Here is a 21,928-nt window from a genome sequence, read left to right on the forward strand (position 1 = left end):
GTTTTTTACGTGCCTCAGAAAATTCCCCCCGGCCTGGATCTGCAAGCCTATATTTAACTGCTAGCACAGTCTGCGGCTTCTCTGGTTATTTGTGCCTTAACCCCCCCACACCGCTGCTGTTTTCAGACAACCTGTCTATATTTACTCATTCAACCACATGTCTGCAGCCAGCCGGGGGGCTACAAGGAGGTCCTTTTTCTCCCGGAGACACCCCGGGGAGGCTGATGGATGTCCCTGGGGCAGGCATCGTTGTCAGGCACCCATGCTGACGTGCGCTGATGCTTCTCGGCGAGGTAGCACGGCCAGCTGACGTGGCTGCTGGCGGCCGTAAGGAAGGCTGGAGCATTGCATCACGTCCCCGAGGCTGATGGAGGTTGTGGCACCAGCCACTGCAGAAGGGGTTTGTATCATCTCCCGGCCCGGTCTGGCTTTCATTAAAATGAACAAAAGAAAAATGAAGCTGTTCCAGCAGCATCAGTGGTGCCAGTGTCACTTCTCTTTCTCCTTCTATATTATCGTCCCAGGTGATTCTTCTAGGACACCTTTTCCTCTGCTGAATATCAGCTGGCCTTATAAAGAATATTCTCTGTGTGGCTTCCTGGGAAGGAATATATCCCCTCCCTTTCTTAACTATGTATATGTTGAATACTGTGTGTCTTCTCAGATAATTTCCCCCTGCAAATCGTAATGTAGTCACCCACAAAGTAGTTGGACCAAGTCCAGCCAGCATTAATAAACATCACTAACAAAATGGTGAATTCTGGAGGGGTGAGTCCAGGTGTGCAAAAATGGGTTTGAAATGCACCTTTGTGTCTGCAAGGTGCTTAGGCTGTTGCTCTTCCCATAAAACAGGGAATTCTACGAGGGCTATGTCTTGGCTACTGAAAGACTTCTCCCATTTCTGGCTGTATCAGCATTTAATAACGGGCATATAACTGTGTTTCCTTGCACCATGACCTGCAGACTGGGCTTACTGGCTTCTCTGTAACCGTGCCCTTTTCCCACATGTTAGGATCACCGATTCTTCCATGTTACCCACAGATACAAAGAACTGCATTTAAAGGCTGCTTCATGCTGCAGAAATCGTGCTGGAACTCAGGGGGACGCCTGGCTCTGAAATTAGCATCCAGGCTCAAGGTTCTCAGTCGCTGGGCAGAAACAAGCAGCTTTATTGCACTTTCTACTCTCATTGTAAGGCAGAAACTTCAGGCAAAGACCTTCACCCCAGTGATGCCGGTTTCTCTTCGCTGACTCAGGTACAGCATCCCCAGCAGACACGTGAAGCTGAGATGAAGTCCTTTGGGAGATAAAACAGGCCAGGCTGCCCCGGAGGCAGAGGAAGGCAAAGCATTCAGAGAAAGATAAGCTAAAGAGATTAGAGGAGGGCATTTTAATTATGAATGTAAATGTCGTGGTATGTTGCAACCAAAGTCCTTACTCAGCTGGCTGCTCTCTGTCCCTGCACAGAGAGCCGAGATGTACCTGCACCGTGCACAGGTGGACTTTCCAGAATATTTACAGGGATTTTAGTTTCATTGCTTCTTAATGCTGCCCTGCTTCATCGAGCAAGAGCTCTTCTGTAGTTACAATTTCCTGGTAGTCAATGGCAAGTAGGCTTCATCATTAATTGGTTTCCTATTCCTACATACAGCTGCAGATTGCCCTCGATATTCCTCGGTGTTGATTATTCTTTCTCCCAGGGGCTCCAGTCCAACAGGTGTATTGAGACCGTGCCTGAATTTAGGGTTGTGGATGGCCGTGCTGAATTCTGTGGGATTTCTTACGAAAGTGAGATCCATGGCCAAGTATTCTGCTGAAGACAGTGTACTGCAAGTTATCTATGGCAGGTTTTATATACTGCAATCCATATATCATCTAAGAGTGCAGAATAGTGAGCCTAGCGTGATAGCCCTTGAAAAGCTCTCTCTATATCTGTGTTTCTCTCTTATTTCCTGCATTTTTTCATTTCTAGTATTGCATCGCAGAAGTCTATGGGAGCCCTATTTCTAGAATCATATCAACAAAAATACATGTTTTTAGTACAAATGCTGCAGTAGTGTCGCAGAAATACTCAGAACTCACGATGTTCCACAGTTGCATGCTTTTAAGAAGGACAATTTTTGACGAAAATGTGATGGGCTGGAAGATTTTAACCTGCTCTAAGGCAGAGTAAGATCAATGTTTAAAATACGGTAGAAACATTCGGAGAATGTCATTCTTTACTAAGTCCAAAGGAGCTCAGGATAATCCTGATTGCTTTGTTTCTTTGGAGTTTTTCCACGAGAGCTTGGATGTGAACAAAGCCGATGTTTTAATTTTTGTGTTCCTACAGATGTTGATCTGTTAACGTGACTCGCTGTGTTGATTTGATGGGATATATACAGCCAGAGATTTTACAGTTGGCTAAGTCATAATTAAATTGGGACAGATTAAATGATTATTTTATCTCCATCCCCATGATAAGAAGGCGGGCAGGGAGGGCAGACAACCAGGCTGAGCAAGGACCTGCTGGTGAGATGGAGGCACAAGAAGGAAACGCACAGGCAGAGGAAGCAGAGACACGTGGCCTGGGAAGAGAACTGAAGATGCTGTTTGGATGTGCAGGGATGGGATCAGGAAAGTCAAGGCACAGATGGAACAGAGCTTGGCAAGGGATAAGGAATAACAGGAAGGGATTCTTTGGGTACATTGGCCAGAAAAGAAAGGCCGAGGAGAGTGTGCCCCCTCTGATGGATGAGAAGGGAGAACTGGTAGCAACAGACATGGAGAAGGCTGAGGTACTCAATGACTTCTTTGCCTCCATATTCGCTGATAGTCAGGCTTCCCACACCTCTCAAATCTCTGAACCTGTGGATGAGGGCTGGGGGAACAAAATCCTTCCCACTGATAAAACAGAACAGGTCCAGGTCTGTGGGGCCTGATGCCGTGCATCCCAGAGCCCTGAGGGAAGTGGCTGATGGAGGTGCCAAGAGTCTCCATCATATTTAAAAAGCCCTGGCAGTCAGTTGAAGTCCCTGGTGACTGGAAAAAGGGAAACATCCTGTTTTTAAAAAGATTAGGAGGACTTGGGGGTTCTGGTGGACAGAAAGCTTGGCATGAGCCAGGGAGATGTAGATTAAATATAAGGAGGAAATTCTTCACTCAGAGGGTGGTGAGGCCCTGTCCCAGGCTGCCCAGAGAAGCTGTGGATGCCCCATTCCTGGAGGTGCTCAAGGCCAGGCTGGATGGGGCTTTGGGCAACTTGGTGTGGTGGGAGGTGTCCCTGCCCATGGCAGGGGGGTGGAAATGTGTGGTATTTCAGGTCCCTTCCAACCCAAACCATTCTGTGGTCCTGTGAATGTCAGAAACAGTTAATACCCATTGAACTGCTGTGCTTCAAAAGGAGCAGTGGCATTTGTGCTGGTTCTGTGTCTGAGTTGGAAATGCTTTGGAGAATCTCTCCTGTGGCCCCAGCTATAAGGATGCTGGTGCCCAGCTGCTGCTACAGTGTGTAAGTCTTTAGTAGCTCGATGGACAATTCACAATTCAAGAAAAAGGAGATGCTGGGCACCTCTCCTCCCTCTTTAGTATAAAGCAAAACAGATTGAAACATGTGAAAAGGTCAAACTGATGGGAGAACGAGATTTTCCAAAAGTACAGTGTCAAGAGTTCCTGCAAGCATTCGAAGGGTGTATCTACAACAGGAGATTGCACTGCTTTATGTTGAAAATGAGAAAGTGCTTCATCTCCCCCGGTTTAGTTTCAGAGATCAATTTAGAAATGTGTTATATTGTTCAAAGCTGTTCCCAGAAAGAAGTGAGAAAACCCGTATCTGTAGGAAATGGGTGTCTTTGGGGCAGCATAACTGCGTCCAGACAGCAGGGCTTTAACCCGCATAAAATATACCCGTGTCTTTTGTTTTATATTTATTTTAGGACACACTCGCTCACGTTTAGCTGAGCTATTTGTGGTGGTACAACAGGTAAGTGCAGGCTGGCTGCCAGCTGCGCCGAGGAGATGCAGTGTGCTTGGCTGCCTCTGCACACATGTGGAGCACCTCTTGCATCGCAAGTGACATCCCTTGCTCCACTGCAAGGGGTTTTGCATTTTCAAGCAAAACAATGGGGAGATGAATCCTTTGAGCTCCCCAGTTGCAAACCTGCGAATACAAAGGGGAGTGGAGCCAAGCAGCGGCACTGACACGGTCCTCATGGCTGCTGTGCTGGGCTGCGTCTTCCTGGTGGCCTCAGCGCTGTCTCAGCCTCCCGTGCTCTGAGCAGTCTGAGTTTGTGGGGAAAATGGATTAAAATGCTCCCAGCAATCAGCACCCGAATCAGATGCTGATCTGTTGCCCATCTGCGGGTCTGTTTCCACACGGGTACTTTGGCCACAAGCAATTACATGTATTCTTCTGTAGATCCAGCTCCTTTGGAGGAGAAGTCCCTGCCTGTCTCTGGCAGGCCCTGTCCCTACGTTATGGTCCCCAGCAGTGATGGCAGCACCAAAATCTGTGCCTTAGGGTGCCAGCACGTGCTGGGGACCACCCAGCTCTGCAGAAAAGGACCTGGGGAGTCTGGTAGACGCCGAGCTGAACATGAGCCATCAACGTGTCCTTGGCACTAAGAAGGCTGGTGGTCTTCTGGGCTGTGTTACGTGGTCCAAAGCATTGCCAGCAGGGTACACAAAGGATGGAGTCAAAGGAGGGTGAGCAGGGACCAATGTCTTAACCTAGCACCAGTGCCCAGGAGCTCTGCAGCCGCCTCGGACCCCTCGCTTTGAGGACATTTCAGGGGAAGTTGAGGCTTGCTTCCTTTTGCAGCCGGGGCTTTGCCGAGCACCGTCAGAAGGCCGCTGCATGCAGCTGCAGCAGCCAGGAAGTCAGCGTGGGAAGGGCTCCGCACACTCCTTTCCTTTCTGGCACTGGGGCCGGTGACAAATGCAAGCACACAAGCCCACACGGTGTGCTCCCCCTGCTGTGTCCCCTCCAGGCTCAGGCAGCATCAAGCACCGCTGCAAAGCTCTGCAGTGGGTGCAGGGAAAAGAGCTGCCGGGGCATCCTCTCCAATCGCTATGAGCTCAGCCCAGGTTTTCAAAAAAACTTTCAAAAAAACTTTCAAAAAAGCCAGGCAGGTTTTTCAAAAGCCTGTTGGCTTTTCCTCTTGTTCTTCCACCACGGCAGGCAGTGACAGGTTGTTATTGTCGGCAGTAGAATTAGGCCAGCGCTAAGAGCCTTTGAAAACCCCACTTTGAGGAGCCGTGTAGACAAGCCATCATGTTTATTATGTATTCATTTAGCACAAAATTGTCTGCCTGAAAAACAGCATTCATGGATCTGCGAGGCCAAACGGCGTAAATGCATCCATTTGCCAGATCCCCTGCCTTGTGCGGGGGCTGCAGCAAGCCTGATGGCTGGCCGCTAAGCTAAAACGCACTTTTTGGAAAATGCTTGGTTGATGGACTTCAGGTGGGGCCGAATTTGGCCGCTCAGCCCCTCGGCTCGGGTTTGGAAGGGTGAGTAACGTGTCCCTTGTGCTGCTGTCCCATCCGTCAGCTTAAGCCGCTCTGCGGTGGGGTTTGCGGTGAGCTGGGGGCAGGGAGAGGCCGCCCGAGCTGAAATATTAGCTGTGCACCTAGGCCAAAATGCCGCTTTGCACTCAATGCTGCCTTTATCCCGCCGTGCCAGATGTATACATCACTGTCAGGAGCCGGCGGCGAGACAATTTCCCCGTATTTAGGAGTGACCGAGGGCCGGAATCACACCCGTACGGCCACAACCCGCTGAATAAACCACGCGGAGGCCCCCGCGTGCGTTTTGAGGCCGTGCGGCTCTGACGCCTCCCCTGCCTGTGCTTCCCTGCAGCCGGCAATGCCAGCCGCCCTTCCCAGCGCCGCCGGCCCAGCAGCACAGCCCCATGTCCTCGCAGGCCTCCTCCGCCGCCGGCCCCCTGCTCCCGGGCTCCTTGGGAGCTCCTGGCCAGCCGCCGGGCCCGCAGCTGACGCCCGACGCCTTCGCCATCGTGGAGCGGGCGCAGCAGATGGTGGAGATGCTCTCCGAGGAGAACCACGTGCTGCGGCAGGAGCTGGAGGGGTACTACGAGAAGGCCGACAAGCTGCAGAAGGTACGTGGAGAGGTGGGGATGGGGTCTGGGCTCCGTGCTCCCCGGTGCATTCGGGTCCCTCAAGATGTTCGCAGTCATGTCTGCAATGGGGATGTATCAATGGGTCATGTCTGACCATCGCCTCTCCGTGGTGGTCTCCCAAAAGTGTAATCCCGTGCCCCAAGGTCCCTCTGCATTTAATGGGGCAGCCCATCGAGTGTCCTTCAAATGGAAACTTTCCCCATCCACCCATCAGTGCCAGCTTCTCGTGAACATGCCCCAGAAGCCCTGTGCAGGCAGGGTCTGCTCCCAGGGCAGCCAAGTCCTGCACAGACAGCAGGGCTGCACGTGAGGAGCAGCTGAAGAGCTTGGCCACTTCTGTCCTGAGCTGTCTTATTCAACACAATCCTCTGTCATGTCCCTCTGGAACCATAAAGGCTGGCAGTGGGGTTGATGTGATTTGAACAACGGGGTTGAACAACCAAAATGACGAGGTTTGGACAACATGGTTGTCACAGAGGTCTTCAGTGACTGCTCTGAGTTTCTAAAAAGTGATCTTAGACACATGTTTGGACATCTTGGTTCAAAAAGCACTGCCCCCATAGCTGAATGAACTATGTGGTAAAGATTTTACTCAAAAACGTGTTTGCAGAGATTCTGTTCCCCCTTTTTCTGTATGCACACTGCATATTTTCACTGGAGAAGGATGATGCCTCATTCATGGCCTGCAGTGACAAGGAAAGAGAAGGGGAAATTAAACAAGAGAGATGCTGGGAGCTCACTGAAGTCAGTGCAGATGTTCCTCAGGTCTGCAGGCTTTGGGTCCCAAGGGCCCAGGCTGTGTGAGTTATTTATATAAACTGGAAATACAACACGTAAGCTACTGCAAGAAGTCTGGGGAAGTGCTAGAGCACGTTGAAGGTAATTTCTGTCACAACTTAGTGAGCCAAAGAGGAAAGGTGCCCTCCTGGACCTGCTGGTTGGGAACAGAGAAGACCCTGTGGGAGATATGACAACAGGTGGCTGTTCTGCCACAGCTATCATGAAATAGTTGAGTTCAAAACGTTTGATGTAATAAGAAAAAAGGTCAGTGAAGTTAGCACCCTGGATTGTAGGAGAGCAAACTTTAAGCTTCTCAGGGAGCTAGTTAGCAGTGTCCCCTGGGAATCTGCTGTAGAAGGTTTAGGAGTCCATGCCTGGAAATCTTTTCAAAAGTTCCTGGTTGCTTTTCAAAAGCCATATTTTAAAAGCCCAGGAGCAGGCGATCCCACTCTGCCTCAAGTCAAGCAAGAGGGGCAGAAGGCTGGCTTGGCTGAACAGGGAACTTCTCCTGGAACTTGGTAAGTGAAAGAAAGTATATGAACTCTGGAAGCAAAGTCAGGCTTCATGCAGAGAGTACAGGGCTACGGTTCACATTTGTAGGGAGATAACATAAAAGCCAAAGCTCAGCTTGAGTTGACACTGGCCACTGTGGTGTCCGACAACAAAAAGGCTTTTTCAAGTATGTCAACAGCAAGAAGAGGCCTAAGGAAAACATTGGACAGATACTTGATGAAGATGGTCACCTAAGAAGTAAGGGTGAGGAAAAGGTGGAGAAATTTCTTTTTTTTTGCCTCAGTTTTTAATATTGATGATAGATCTTGGGTTGCCTTGTCCTCTGAGTTGGAGGATCGTGACTGGAGGAGCAGAGTCTACCCATGTGTGGTCACCAAAATAGTCAGTTGTATCAGCTGAATGTTCATGAGTCCATGGGGCCGGATGGGATTCACCCCAGCCTATTGAAGGAGTTAGCAGACGTTGTAGCTGGACCTTTACCAAAGGTCTTGGGAGCCCAGGCAGGTCCCTGCTGACTGGAAGCTGGCCAATGTTGTAGGCATCTACAAAAGAGGTGTAAGAGAAGACCCAGGAGACTACAGACCTGTTAGCTTAACCTCAGTGTGGAAAAGTTATGGAAACAGTTATCCTGGGTGCTGGTGGAAGGCAGTCAAAGAACAAAGCAGTTAATCAGGCATGGCAATATGGTCCTGCCTCATGGCCAGTCACTAGGGGTGTCCCCAGGGCTCAATTTTAAGGCCAGTCCTGTGCAACCCCTTTATCCGTGATCTGAGTGGAAGGCATCCTCAGGAAGTCATTTTATGACTTCCCACCACAGTGGGCCTAGGCTTCAGGTCTTTTCTCTCTGAATTTAGGAGTCTCAAGAGCAGCTCAGTTTTCCCATGCTGTTTTGTCAGGGTGTTGTTGGAGCCACCTTTCACAGGAGGAGAGGCAGCTCTGAGAGACCATGTCCCAGCCTCAGCTTTGGGAAAGTCTGTGACCAGAAGGTTCAAAAAGGTTAGAAAGAAGACCTGTTGTGCTGTAGCTACCCTCATCTTTGCAGCCTCCTCCTCTGTGTTGGATTCACAAAATCTCCTAAACTTAGCCAGGAAATTTCTGCAGGAGCATTATTGGGGAAGATGGCTGTAAGGTTTTTAAGGCTGACTTCCCCGTGGCCTTTGTGGGCAAAAGTAAGGATTCCAGTTAATAATTCTACAAAAGCTATGTTGTTCAGTAAGAGGTATGATGCCCTAAAAATGTTCAGTTTTCCTTTCACACTCTTAGGAACGGCTCTCTCTTTATCTTGGATGCCCTGCGAGTCGATTGCATCAGACACCAACAGAAAGGTATTCAGGCACGGGGCTGAAGTCTCACTTCAGTCAACAGAGCGTGGACTCGAATCCCATTGACTTCAGGGGAATGCAAGCAGACTCTTAAAGCAAAACACATGCTCGAGTGCATTCTTGCTTCAGGAAAATTTCCTGAACCAAAATCTTAATGCATGTTATCATTTCTGCCCTGCTTTTTTTTTCATGTTTGAACACATGGACGGGGCAGGTCCTCCTGTGTTCCCACCGCCTGAGCTGAATGCCACCCCTAAAAACCTAACAGTGAGTTAAATTCCTTGCGCTGGGTGTGGAAACTCTTCCCTGCTGTTGGAAGTGGAAGGGTCGTGAGAAGTACTCCTTTCTCATCTGCGTGTAACGAGGTTATTATAGGTAGGGCAACCCTCCCTGCTCTTCTGTATTCCCATAACAGAATTAGGAGAAGAAATTAGAGAGGGAAAATCAGCCTGACGCAGATTGCTCCCGTGGGCATTCCTCTGAACGGATCAGCCCGGAGGGCTGTCAAATTCTACGTCATGTCTGAACAGACATTGTGCAGAGAGGTACAAGGCAGCGATTAATCCCTGTGCTGTCTGATGTGTTGTCTGGTTTTCTTATCTAAAAGAGAACTGGGAGGGAAGGGCATGTTTTAATTATTTTTTTTTTTGCTAAAGTAGAGCATTATGGTTTTTTGCCGTTGTATTTTTGTTGGGCAATGTTACCTTGCTGGAGTTTAATTGCTGGGCTGGGCTGGCTCTTTCCCGTGCTGTTTTGTGGGGGCTGTTTGAGTAGGTCAGCTCGAGATGCTACCAGGGAGAGAGGAGGCTGAATCGTTCTTTTCCACCAGCAGAAGAAGGGAAAGGAAATCCCAGAGCTCCTGAGAAGGATCAGCATAATTTCTTGCTGTTCTGCCCTCCTTTAATTTTGTTCATCACTGATGGAAGTTCTTAATTTTCCTGCAGCATCTGCAGGCATCTCCTGCAGAAACAGCTCAGCGGGAGAAGGGAGGTGCAGGAGGGTGTTGGGACACCTCCTGAGCATGATGTTTGGCCAGGATCCTGTAGTTAAGGGTTCAGGAAAGTGCCCTAAAGACGATTTTTGCTGAGCCAAACCTTCCTTTCAAGGGGAGCGTTAGAGAAACTCAGTGTGTGTAAATGGTCAAAGGAGCAAGGTAGCTTGAATACAGCCTCTGCTACTTACAGGAAGAGAACTTCTGCTAGCGGAGGTCACGTTAAAGGAAAAAAAGAAAGAAAAAGCCATAAGAGGATCAAGTGACTGCAACCGTGCTGTTACTTGAGTAACTAATTGGTATGCTCTGATTCTGCAAAATTCACACTAAATGGGTTTTCTCATGAAATATGTCATACATTTGGATGAGGCTTTGTATGAGCTTGCGTTGTTCTGTGTATGAGGAAAAATACACGTAACAGCTCGGGAGAGGAACTGAGGAGGGGCTCTTTATCAGGCAGTGATAGAACAACAGGGAATGGCTTTAAACTAAAAGAGGGGAGGTTTAGATTAGATATAAGGAGGAAATTCCTTATGGCACAGGCTGCCCAGAGAAGCTGTGGATGCCCCATCCCTGGAGGTGCTCAAGGCCAGGCTGGATGGGGCTTTGGGCAACCTGGTCTGGTGGGAGGTGTCCCTGCCCATGGCAGGGGGTGGAGCTGGGTGGGCTTTAAGGTCCCTTCCAACCCAAACCATGCTGTGGTTCTATGAAAAAGAAAACCTATTGTGTGTTTTCGAACAACAGTAATGTTCAGGATGAATTTTAAACCAAGATTCTCCAGTGCATGATATTTTTAATACTGATTTCCTGTTTGTGGGAAGTAAATTCATTGCCAAGCATTCTGAGTGCAGGGAAGTATAAAACAAATCTTTGCATACACTTTGCTGCAATGCAGTTAGGATTTATGCAGTGTTCTCTGAGCGTGCTGTCCCCATGGTGGGAACCCTCTTGGTGTCTGGCTGTGTCTCAGCAGCCTGGGGACCCACATTTCCAGGAGTGATTAGCTAAAATATAACAGGGCTTCCTGCGGGTCCTGCTTTGAAAAAAAAAATTAAAAAAAAAAAAAAGGGAAGTCAGAATAATCATTTGTATTTCACCCAAGAAAGTGCCATAGCATGGCATACAGCTGGTTCAACATGTCATCCGTGTCTTGGAGCCGTGGGGAATTGTTAGCTGAAACAATTGTACGAATGGCAGAGGTGACTGCTCCAGCATCCCTGGTCCTGGAGCTTGTATTCTGCAAGCACTGCAGCTGACAAATTAAACCTAAAGCTTCATGAGCCCTGGAGAGGGACCTGCCTCCACAACGAGTGGAGGTGGGCTCGCACCCTGGCTTCACAAATCACGAATCCGTCCCACCCGTGACTCAAGAGGCTCAGAAAGCACCAGATTTAGAAAGGTATGTGGGAGGCTATATATATCTCCTGGTTTTCCAGCCCATGCACATTATCGAGCTTTTCTCCACAAACACGAGAGCCAGGCATGCAGGAGCAGATTCCCACCTTGGTGCTGATCATTCCTTCAGCAGTGATTTAGCCAAGCTGTAACACCCGACGTGAAATCAGCTAATTAAAAGAGCTGGATCTGAATGACCTGAACAACAAAAGCCTGCCTGGGACTGTCTTCCTGTCAGTCTTCTGGATTCAGGTTTTAAGTTGCAAGCTTGCCAGGTTTCAAGGAGATGATGTTAGGAAGATTGAACACCCCCCAGAATTGTTTTGGCCTGTTATAGAGAACTTGTTCTTGTGTAGAGCAGTTTGCAGTCAAGGGAAGAAAGGAGTGAACTGCGATGGTTTAAAGCTGAAATGAGGTTAGAGTCAAGGCTATAACGTTCCTGGTGGTGTGCAGAACTTCTCATTTTAGAACCAGGTATGACACTGGGCACAGGCATTGCCCCAGCACCCGTGCCCCATCGCAACGCTCTGTGTGAATGCCAGGTGGGACACTTCCCTGCTAGGCTTTCATGGGAGCTCTCTCTCCTTTCAGTTTGAAATAGAGATTCAGAGGATTTCAGAAGCTTATGAGGGCCTGGTCAAGACCACCACTAAAAGGGAGTCTCTGGACAAAGCGATGAGAAACAAACTGGAAGGAGAAATTAGGAGACTTCACGATTTCAACAGGGATCTCCGTGGTATGTTAAGTTTGCATGTTTCTTTGTTTGTTTTCCACAGCTGACACGAGTTTCACTTTTCACAAGCTCCAGAGCAGCAGGCTTTAGAGGATTAATTTCACCCGTTTTAGATAACCTTCTTGAGAAATCAGGCCCTGCTCACTGGCATAAGACAAGGATGGAGGAGTAATAAATAATGGAGGAGTAACTGCTGGCTGTCCAGGTGCCTGATGGGGCACGTTGGTACCTTTTCATGCAGTGAGATGCTCTCTGCAAGCAGCCTCCTACTTTTAAGAGGAGGCGAGGGGGCTGGCTGCTCTTTTTGGTGATGGTGGGGAGCACACCCAAAGGCAGGTGGCAGTGGGAAACTGCCCACAGTGTCCCTGCAGGCTAGTGGCAGGGGAGTCCCATCCCTCTGACAGCCGCCCTTCCCAGGGGAAATCATCCCTGGCTGCAGAAGCTGCTCCTTTCCCATGAAAGTCCCAAGGATCAGTGACACTAGGGTGGAGGCTGCCTTGCCCCAGCGCATCTGGCAGCACCAGGGGCTGCACTCTGCCATGGGAAGGCATCCATCACCTTGCAGAGCTGGGTAAAGGCAGACTGCAAGTGCATTGCACATTTCGGACAGCATGAGAAATGAACTGCTTGGGCACGTTAGCTGCAGATGGCAGAGGTTTTTCCTCTACCTTCTGGAAATCTGAATGACACAGCTTCATGGAAGAGGTCAAAGGTCTCATCTTTTATGTATGTGTCAGCCTCCATTTAAATGCCCTCCTTCAGAGTCTATTTATACTGCGCTGCTGGCACACGTCTTATTTTCTTGGTTGGCCTACAATTTTATATACATATATTTATACTTAAAGTATTTCCTGTTTTTTGCAGAACGACTGGAGACAGCCAACAGGCAGCTAGCCAGCAGAGACTTCGATGGGCACGAGGATAAGTCCACAGAGGGCCTTTATGTCACTCAGAGTGAGTTCTGTGTTAATCTGTTTCCAAGGTGCCTATATATATATGCACACACACATATATGTACGGGAGTGGAGGCGAACGCTTTGCTATTAATTTTATTGTCCTTATGGCTTGGTTCTCCTCAGCTAATTCATAATACACTCTTATTTAAGCTGCAAACTGGATTGTTTAGACTGTTCTTTTCTCTGAGCACCAGAAACAGGCAGTGGGAGTTAATGGTAACACAGCTTAGCTCATTTTTTTATAAATATTTGTCTGAAATTGCTAAGTGTTGCTTGCAGGGATCATCTCTCAAAATACATGTTTTTTAGAGAGGCCAAATTCTTCTCTTGGCTGGGAAAAGTCTAGAGCAGCCTCTGATGATTTGTCAGTGCCATGAGTTGATGAGCAAGAGGCAAAGAAGAGCTGGACCTTCGTTTTCACAGAGGACTGCTGAGACAAAAAAATTACAGTTTCTACTGCTATGCAAAACTCCCCTTCCCATCCAATTTTAGGCTCCCATAATGACGGAGCACAGCACTACAGCATTTCCCCACCATGTGCTGGTGGCTGCACGTGACCAGGCAAACCGAAACGCGAGCAGCTGGATGCTGTGTGACAGCCTCTTGTGTATCCCGAGCATCTTCAGTATGCTTCCAGAAGGGCTTTGACCACCCAGGAGCTGTGCACTACCTTGTGGGCTCAAATCCCACTAAAGCAAAACCCTGCATCCAGCTGATTTCTTCTGTTTTATTTATCGCACCGAGAGCTTTCTTGGAAGATGAGCTCCACCTGCAAGTGGTTAGCTGGAGAGCCATCCATCTCCATTACCAGCACTCGTTGTGTCTTGCTGCCAGCCCTGCAACATCCCCCAGCTGCTCCAAATGCAGGAGAGCCTTCTCCTAGCTCCCACCTGCGGCGATGATGCCAGCACAGCAACATGGCTGATGGTTTGGTGTGTATGTGCACAAAGAAGAAGAAAATCTCGTTATCTTTTCCTTGACTGTGTTGGCTTGGCCATATTAGCAAGTGTAGGTACTGCTGTGAATCCCAATGGCTGCTCTGTTAAGAAAACAGCAGTGCTGTGTGAGTCTTGTCTGCCTTGGGAAGAGTTCAAACAGGGTAAGCTGCACACAGCAAGCTGCAGACTGAGCTCTGCTGTCTTCATATAGAGGCAGCCTGGCGGTGTTCACATGCGATGGTAACTGCAAGGGTGAGGTAAATCCCCAGGATGGACAGAATTTAAGTTATTTTCCAGCACATAAGCACACTCTGTGCTTCTAATGCGAAACATCTAGCAGTAAAACTCCGTGCTGTGCACTCAGCATATTGCTGCTATCAATTCACAGCTAACGACCAAATACAAATATAGCCTTTCAGATCCTATCACATAAGACGGGCTGGATACTTGGAGTGTTTCCTGTCTAGCCCAGAGAGCTCAATGTTACCAATGTGAGGCAGAGTGCTTCCAAGAATAGAAAAGTGGGCACATGTAGAGCAGGTCCTCTTCAGTCGTGTTCTTTGGGCTGCTTTGGCACACACAGCAATGAGCTCGATATCAGGCTGTCAGCCTCAAACATTCCTCCGAGGGCTCAGAAAGTTTTTGGAAAACAACCTGAAAACATGACCCTTAACATCCCCAAAACAAACGGTACATAAAAAGATTCCAACATTAGCAGCTTCCTAAATGTTGCCACTTTTAAGCCTGTCTCATGGTGAGATGAAGGCAGAAAGACAAAACTTCCGAGGTTTTTTAACACTTGCCCTTGATAATACTGCAAATGTAGAATTAATACAGTGGTAAAACTCCAGTAACAGAACGAATGCCCTGAAAGAAGTCTTGCAGGGCGGGCATGCAGGGATCACTTCTCAGTTCTTGGCAGCTCTCTCCATTAGCAGTGCAGCAGCACGGAGCAGTCGTGTGCTCTGAGATGGGGACAGAAGGTGACAAAAACTCTCATTCTTTGTAATAAGGACAGACAAAGCCAGGCTGCATGCCTCGAAGTATTAAGTGCTAGGCATTTGTGTGGAATGAAAAATGCTGCTGTTGTGGCGGGTGCAGTTAGAGAACTCACAGCCTGTTAGTTCCTTGGTAATTATGTTGTGTTTTGTCAGTGGAAAAGGTTCTTTAAAAAAAAAGACATGAAACAGCAACTGATGAAGGTGTGTGGGCCCATACAGGCAACAGAGGAGGCAGGAGGCAGAGATGCTCTGAAAAGGGAGAGGCAGAAAGACTGATGGTTTCAAAGACAGGCTGGAGAGAAAGGTTATAATACAGGGTGTCAGAGGAAACATTTGTTCTGGTGGAGTCTGAGAATTTTGTGTATTTTTCTGGGATTTCTGGACTTTGAGCCACTCTGTCAGAGCAGGGGTTCCTCCAAGGGACTGTTTTCTCAGGTGTCTGGGGCAGACTGGAGCCTGTACACATCCGGGTTAACTCCGCACAGCTCTGGACTCATTAGGGGGAATGTGCAGACAGTTTTTATAGCGTCTTAGTAGAGCCTCGTGCTTCATGGGAACGTGCAGCTGATATGCTGTGTAGTACTTGTGCATGTATCTCTGTCCCAAAAATCCCAGACAAAGAAATATTCCCATCGAATGAGCCCAGCCAAAGAAAACGCTCACAGTAAATGTTTCTGAGAGTGGTGTTTTGGGCAGACTGAGAGCCATTTGGTATTAAGACGGGAAATAATCGGTGCAGAGTCATATGTTTCAGGAGCAAGTGAAAGGGAGGCCCTAGCTCTGTTGTTTCACCACCGTGAGCTTCACCTGTGGGAGATGGGAGAGCTGCAGCCCTCGTGTACCCAGTGCCAAGGGCAGGAGCCTGAAGAAATAGTTCTGTATTGAAAAATGCATCTGTTCTGCATGATTCCCCCCCACCCTATGAGAGGAAGGGGAATGGGAAATCCAATTTCAGTTTTCAGCTTGTGAAGGTCAAATTCTCCCCTGGCTTGAACCTCATGCCATGCAACTGGCAATGGCCAAGCTGTAAATCAAAGCACATTTAAGCTGCCGGTGATACTTCTGTAGGGTGAGGAAAAGCACACGCAGATGGAGATGTGGTGACTTTCTCTGACAAAGGAGGAAAGAACTTCAAACCCTTCTGCATCCCTACGTAATTCGGTGACCATAAATAAGCACATACTGAGCCATTCGTTAAGTACATTAAAATTCATCATAATGATTAATTCCAGCACAAAATCTCTGTTAATCACCATGTGAGAAAACTAACCCAGGGACTTCAGCTCCTCAGAGCACAAAGTCCTGCAGCTTCTCAGCCTTTCCTTGGTCTTTGCGTGGCCAAGACTTGAAAGAGCTATCAGGAGCGTGCCATTTGTGAGCAAAACTGCAGGAGGAGGAACTTGTAATGAGCTCTGCTGGCATTTGGACAGGATGCAGGGGTTAATGCAGCACTTATGAAGTGCAGGGGGGTCCTGTGCTGTCTCATTTTCTGCAGTGAGGGAGTCCATGCTGTAAGATTGGAGCTGCATTACTGGTGTGTGCACAACGGCCAGGGCTCAGCCTGCTTGGTGGGAAGGTGATCTTCACAGAAGTGATGGGGGTGAACATACAGAGAGCCTTAATCCAACCCATTCTGGATGCAGGAATGAGCTAAAAAGAAATGGTAACCCATTGAGACTGTGCTACTGCTTTTCAGAAAATGCTCTCCTGAGACAGAGCATTTGGTTATGCCTCCCATCCAGGGTAGGCTTCTTTCATGCACGTTGTCTGATAAATCTTGTGAGGCCATTGGTATTGCCTTTTTTTGTTCCGGGGGGGAGAGGGTTGTGGGGTTGGTTGGTTTGTTTTTGCTGGGACCTGACAGTGAGGATGCAAAGAACTGCTTCATTCCCCAGTTCTGCTTCGCTGCCTCAGGCCTTCCTTTGATGTAATTTCTTCCACCAGTGGTCACAATGCAGGAACAAGGAGTGTGTTTGTCAGCTGTACCACTTTGCAATATCACAGCAAGGAGAAAAACAGCTTGGGATGTATTGATATGGTCACATAATTACTCAAATAAGTTGATACTTAGATATAATGCTGTATTTAGGTGTGGGTGGCTTTGAGGGCAAGCGTTCAACTGATGGGCTGAATCTCTCTAACTCTAATTCTAATTCTAATTCTAATTCTAATTCTAATTCTAATTCTAATTCTCATAATTCTAGTTTCTGCTTCAAAGCAGAAGCAGGCCTATTTTTGGTGGAACTACCCAGCTTGGCAACTCAAAATGCCTGTTTGTGAAGCACCCTAGCTTCACTCTTTGCTTTTTCTCTCCTTTTTTCTACCCAGCCCGAGCGTAGGTGTGTCGTCTTCAGTATGCCACTCGGAGGCAGTGGGTGGAAAGCTGTGCTGCAAACCAGAGCAGAGAAGCCTTTTGGGAATTCCTTATTAATGGGATGTGGCAGTGGCCTGCCAGAAAATGGAAACAGTTCTTAGCTGGAGTCTGCTGGGTAAAACATACATGCCAAAATAGAAGGAATATGCACAGTGTAATACAGTAAAACAGGATTTTTAGACTTTAAGGGTACCTTTTAAGTACTTAAAGAGAATTTAAGGTATGTTTGATGAAGTTCTTCTTTACTAAAAATTAATGGAGTGTAGGAAAGTGCTTATAAAGTATACCTCCAGCATTTTGCAGGGAAAAGCTGACATGGAAAATTGTTTAGAGCTGTTAAGTAATTTTTTCTTGCCAGCTTTCTAGTGGGTTCAGCAGTCATTTTGTGGACAGTGTGATCTTGTCCTCCTTTCAGGGGGCACTAGAAAACTTGCTGCAGCAGGGCGAGCCGAGTGTTTTGAGTTTCTTGGATGAAACCTGAAAGTGAAGGTCCCAAATCCTGTTTTTGTACACACTGTCCTCATATAACATAGGTTTCAAGTCCAGAGCACAGCAAGAATGGTCCCAGCATGAGACGACTGAATGCCACAGGACTGAAATAGTGTTTGTCTTCTGGCCTCCTCACCCTCTAACAAAATGAGCTGCTTGTTAATTTGCCTGGATTTACACTTTCATACAATAGATATTGATGTTTCTGCTGGTGAATCAGATTGAAGTAAATGTGTTTGTGTCAAGGGAAGAGGCCTACATGTCAGATTTAGAATTCCTGGCCTGCGTGGGAAGATGAAGGCCATGTCCTACTCATCTGGTCCTGGTGCCAGCTGGCGATGTGGAGCACACAGCAGTCACTGTGCTTCTTTCACAGGCTCCCCAGAGCCCGATAAGCTGGTGTTGCTGCCAGGGTCTGCTTTGGTGGTGTGGTGTTCCTCCTTTTAGGACAAATGGAGAGATGCCTAGGTGGGTTTGGGGTGACCTGGGCCACTAGTGCCTTGATCCACATGGCTCGGCTCATATTCATCTCACTTCACTGCAGAGGAGTACCAGTAGGTTGTAAATTAATGCTGTTCTCATTCCACCTATAATTAAGGTTAAGAATATATATATTTTAAGAATAAAGCCCTTCTGGGGCAGTTCAGTTCCGAAATAGGCTGGCTTCATCCATGTGAGATGTCCTGACCCTCCTCAGGGACTGCTGGGCCTCACAACTTGAGTGTTCACGCTCAGGTGGAGCTGAGGATAGATGTCAGGGGCAGATTTTCCACACTTGGATGGTTTTGGAACAACTTTTTTGCTTCATTTAAAAAATAATAAATTCCGTAATGCTGTGTTTAAAAAATCAAAAATCAAAATAATGTTTAATTGGCGCCAAATTAATTTTTGGAGGAAGTTTTCCTTCCTGGAGGCTTTCCAAGTGTTCTATTTTTGCTGTGATCCAAAACGAAGGCCAGATTTTGAAATCTCAGATTTCACTGAATGAAACCTCCATCCCCTGCTTCCTCCCATCATTAACTGTTTGCAGCCTGAGGCTGGAGATCCAACAACCAGCCTGTGATGTCTGTGTTCCCTGAAATGGTTCCTCAGCACTGTCAGGGCAGGGATGGATGGAGCTGAGCCTTTCAACATGCAGCTTGCCAGTAAAGTTGGTGATGGGCCCGAGGTTCATTGATGAAGGAAAAACGTGAGCAAAGCTGGCTGAATTTAGCCATTTTTTAAAGTGTTATTTTAAATCTTGTCCAAAAAGGAGATAACTCTTGGCATGGAGATTATCTGTTGGATATCTGCTTGCTCTTGATCCATTAAGGTGCTTATCAGGAGAGCAGCACCGAATGCTGGATACTTAGATCATGCAGGCAGGACATGAAAGCCACCGAAGGCCCCCTCAGGGCTGACATCTCAGCTTCCTCTTTCCCTGCACAGACAGAAAAAGCCCATGTGGATGTCCCCTGTCTTATCCTTCCTTACTGGTGCACGCATGTGACCAAGGTTTCTTGCCCCTTAGAGCAGGGCAGCAACATGCAAGCTGGCAGCTACAAACCATCCTTGATGCAGGCTGTCCTCAAGCAGTGCCTGGGCATCGTGTGGGGTGAAGGGATCACTGGTGCAAGCCAAAATGTTGCTGGGGAAGATGCTAGGAGTTCAGCAGTAAGGACAAGAGTGAGGTTCAAGGGTTCACAAGCTCTGCTAGTGCAGCTGCAGCCCGAGCTGCCACTCATCTCTGTCTCTGGTGCTTGCATAAGGATGGGCAGCGAGAGGCTGAGCTCTGGCTGCAGAAATTCCTTGCCTGTTGTGCCTCAGCACATGTTGTAATGGATCCACTCGCTGCTGCTTCACATAGTTTTTACTTTTCTAGGAAGGCGGCAGCTTACCTCGGGCGTGTGGCCCAGGGCCTGTGAGCTGTTCTCATGGAGCTGTTCCTGTTCTTGGCTTTCTTCCAGACAAGGAGCACTTGAAGGAGAAGGAGAAGCTGGAGATGGAGCTGGCAGCCATGCGCTCCACCAACGAGGATCAGCGGAGGCACATCGAAATCCTCGACCAGGCGCTGAACAATGCTCAAGCCAAGGTCATCAAACTGGAAGAGGAGGTGAGGCATGGGCATCATTCCTCTGCTCTCAGGCTAACAGTGCCTTGCAGTTAGGGCTTTCTCCATCCACATCCTACATCTGTTTTGGCCATGGTGTGGCAGGTCTTCCTGCTCCCAAGCAATGTCCCTCCCACAGGGAAAACAAACACATAGCTATACAACACCGAGCCAGGCAAGCAAGCGAAGGAGACCACAACCACAGATACTTCCAGAGCAAAGTCTTCAACGTGTAACCAGGACCGTCATCAAAATGGACTGAGTTGGTGGCTGAGGCATTGGTAGGACTTAACAGAGATATCAGGCAAAAAGCTGACTACTCACTGATTCAGGGCTGTGATATAAACATGGTGCTGGTACATCCCATTTCTCCCCAGGGAATTCCAGGGGGCTTTTGAGGTGTTGTGCACAGCAATGCAGGGCTTGGCAACTTCTCATGTCAGCGGTAGTCTTAGAAGAATAGGCTGATCTGGCTAGAGGCAAGACCTCCAGGATTTACAGCTATAAGATTTATGAGAGCTGAAAAAACGATTGTACAACGAAATCCAGGGAGTGCCAGCTATTCAAAACCCTCAAGATGTTTTTAGGCAATGTTCCTATAGGCCCGATAGAGAAAATCAGTATTCAGAAGGGAAGAGAAATCCCAAGAACAGAGGGCTCTTCAAGCTGACAGACAGATACAGAACATCTAGTAGCTGGAAGCTGAAGCTAGACAAATTCAAAGTGGAAGTAATGGTCTGTTTTAGCTATAACCAAGAATGATGTTGTCAGTTCTTCGTTACTGGAGGTGTCTAAATCTGAATTTAGTGCATTCCTTAAGGACCTTCAATGATTAGCCGAAAGTCTATGCTCTCTGGCAGATAAGACACGACTGTCATAACAGGACATTTTGGCCCTGAAATCTCTGTCCCTGTGACCAGCAAAGAGGGAGGATGTTTTATGGGGAGTAAAATAGATGCAGTCTTTACTATCTGAGCAGGCAGACCACTGGTGAGGGGAAGGATGCTCACCTAGCAGCGTTAGGTAGAGGCTCATGCTCTGGCACAGACTGCTGGCATGAGCTTGGGCAGCTCTGTTCCCCTCGATGCCTCATTTCCCACCTGCACTCTCCCTGGGGCTGGCCTGGGGATGAATCCACAGGAGCCTGCTGTGTGCACAGGGGTCTTGTGCAGAGCATGCAAGGTCTTTTATCAAATGCATGCAATTAACAAAGTGCAGTTCATTTTTTCTCTCTGTCTTAGAAAGGATGGATTGACCTCTGTGATATTTGAATGTTGTTTTTTTGTTTTTTTTTTTGTTTTTTTTTTATGAGGGTATCCAGCATGACAGACCCCCAGTTAGGCTAACTAATGGCTACTCGCAGTCTGGATGATTTAAAGTATTATATAAAGGTGGTTGCTATTCTGTCCCTGACCACTAGACCATTCTGAGTTCTTATTTGGAAACATTTTAAAAACCCCATTGCCTCTGGTAGATACACTCAATGGCAAGAAGAGGATCACATTAAGTTTAAGTGCTCCTTTGTTAAGCTGATGTGTGGTCATTGTCCCTGTGTATTTAGGGCAGTCCCTCTGGGGTAGCTGCAGGAGCTGGAGTAGCTTTAATCTGTCTGTTATTCACCTGATACTCTTTGCCTTAAAGGCAACCAGAGGTTTTCGATTTGCATTTTATTATAAAGTGGCTGAATAAAGGGACGTTTTAGGCAGCAACACCTGCTCCTGCAATCACAGCATCCTGCAGGGGATGGGAAGAAGCATGGTTAGCTGCTGGCTGCTCCACAGACTGGTGGTGTGACACTTTGCAACTGGTGAAGGCAGCAGAAGCATAAATGCAGATTTCCAGGCAGGTGGGATGAGAAACTACCCCGAACCTGCTGGGCTGTGGTAAACACATCGGCAGCCTTAGGGCTCTGTGCCTAAAGGCTTTGTGGTTGCCAGTTCCGAGCTAGTCATCCTACAGAAATGTGCCACTGTTGGATAGGGATCAGAAGTTAAACTGAGGAGAGGGCAAATGGTCCCCTCTAGAGACCTGGGAAACCCATGCCCGGGGTATGTTAGGTGTTACAGGGGTGGTAACCTCCTGCTCGAGGTGTTTTAGATGTTACAGAGGTGGTGACTTCCTGCCTGGGGCATGTTGGGTGCTATGGAGGTGGTAAACTCCATGCCCAGGGCATGTTAGACCTAAGGGTTGACACCATTCGGGGGTGATGTGACCATATTTGCCAGAAT

At 48.0% G+C, this 21,928-nt stretch overlaps 1 protein-coding gene across 4 annotated transcripts in view; it reads left to right on the forward strand.

Moving 5' to 3' along the window:
- AMOTL1 (angiomotin like 1) overlaps positions 1-21,928 on the forward strand; it is a 72,842-nt gene that overhangs the window by 36,476 nt on the left and 14,438 nt on the right. For all 4 annotated transcript variants that reach the window (XM_084303035.1, XM_084303033.1, XM_084303034.1 and 1 more), the window contains 4 exons: positions 5,840-6,098; positions 11,712-11,856; positions 12,718-12,807; positions 19,558-19,703. In XM_084303035.1, coding sequence (XP_084159161.1) covers positions 5,840-6,098; positions 11,712-11,856; positions 12,718-12,807; positions 19,558-19,703 — 640 coding nt within the window. The remainder of the gene's footprint in view (positions 1-5,839; positions 6,099-11,711; positions 11,857-12,717; positions 12,808-19,557; positions 19,704-21,928) is intronic.

Source organism: Netta rufina (assembly GCF_964035555.1).
Source record: "Netta rufina genome assembly, chromosome: 1".
Taxonomy (NCBI): domain Eukaryota; kingdom Metazoa; phylum Chordata; class Aves; order Anseriformes; family Anatidae; genus Netta; species Netta rufina.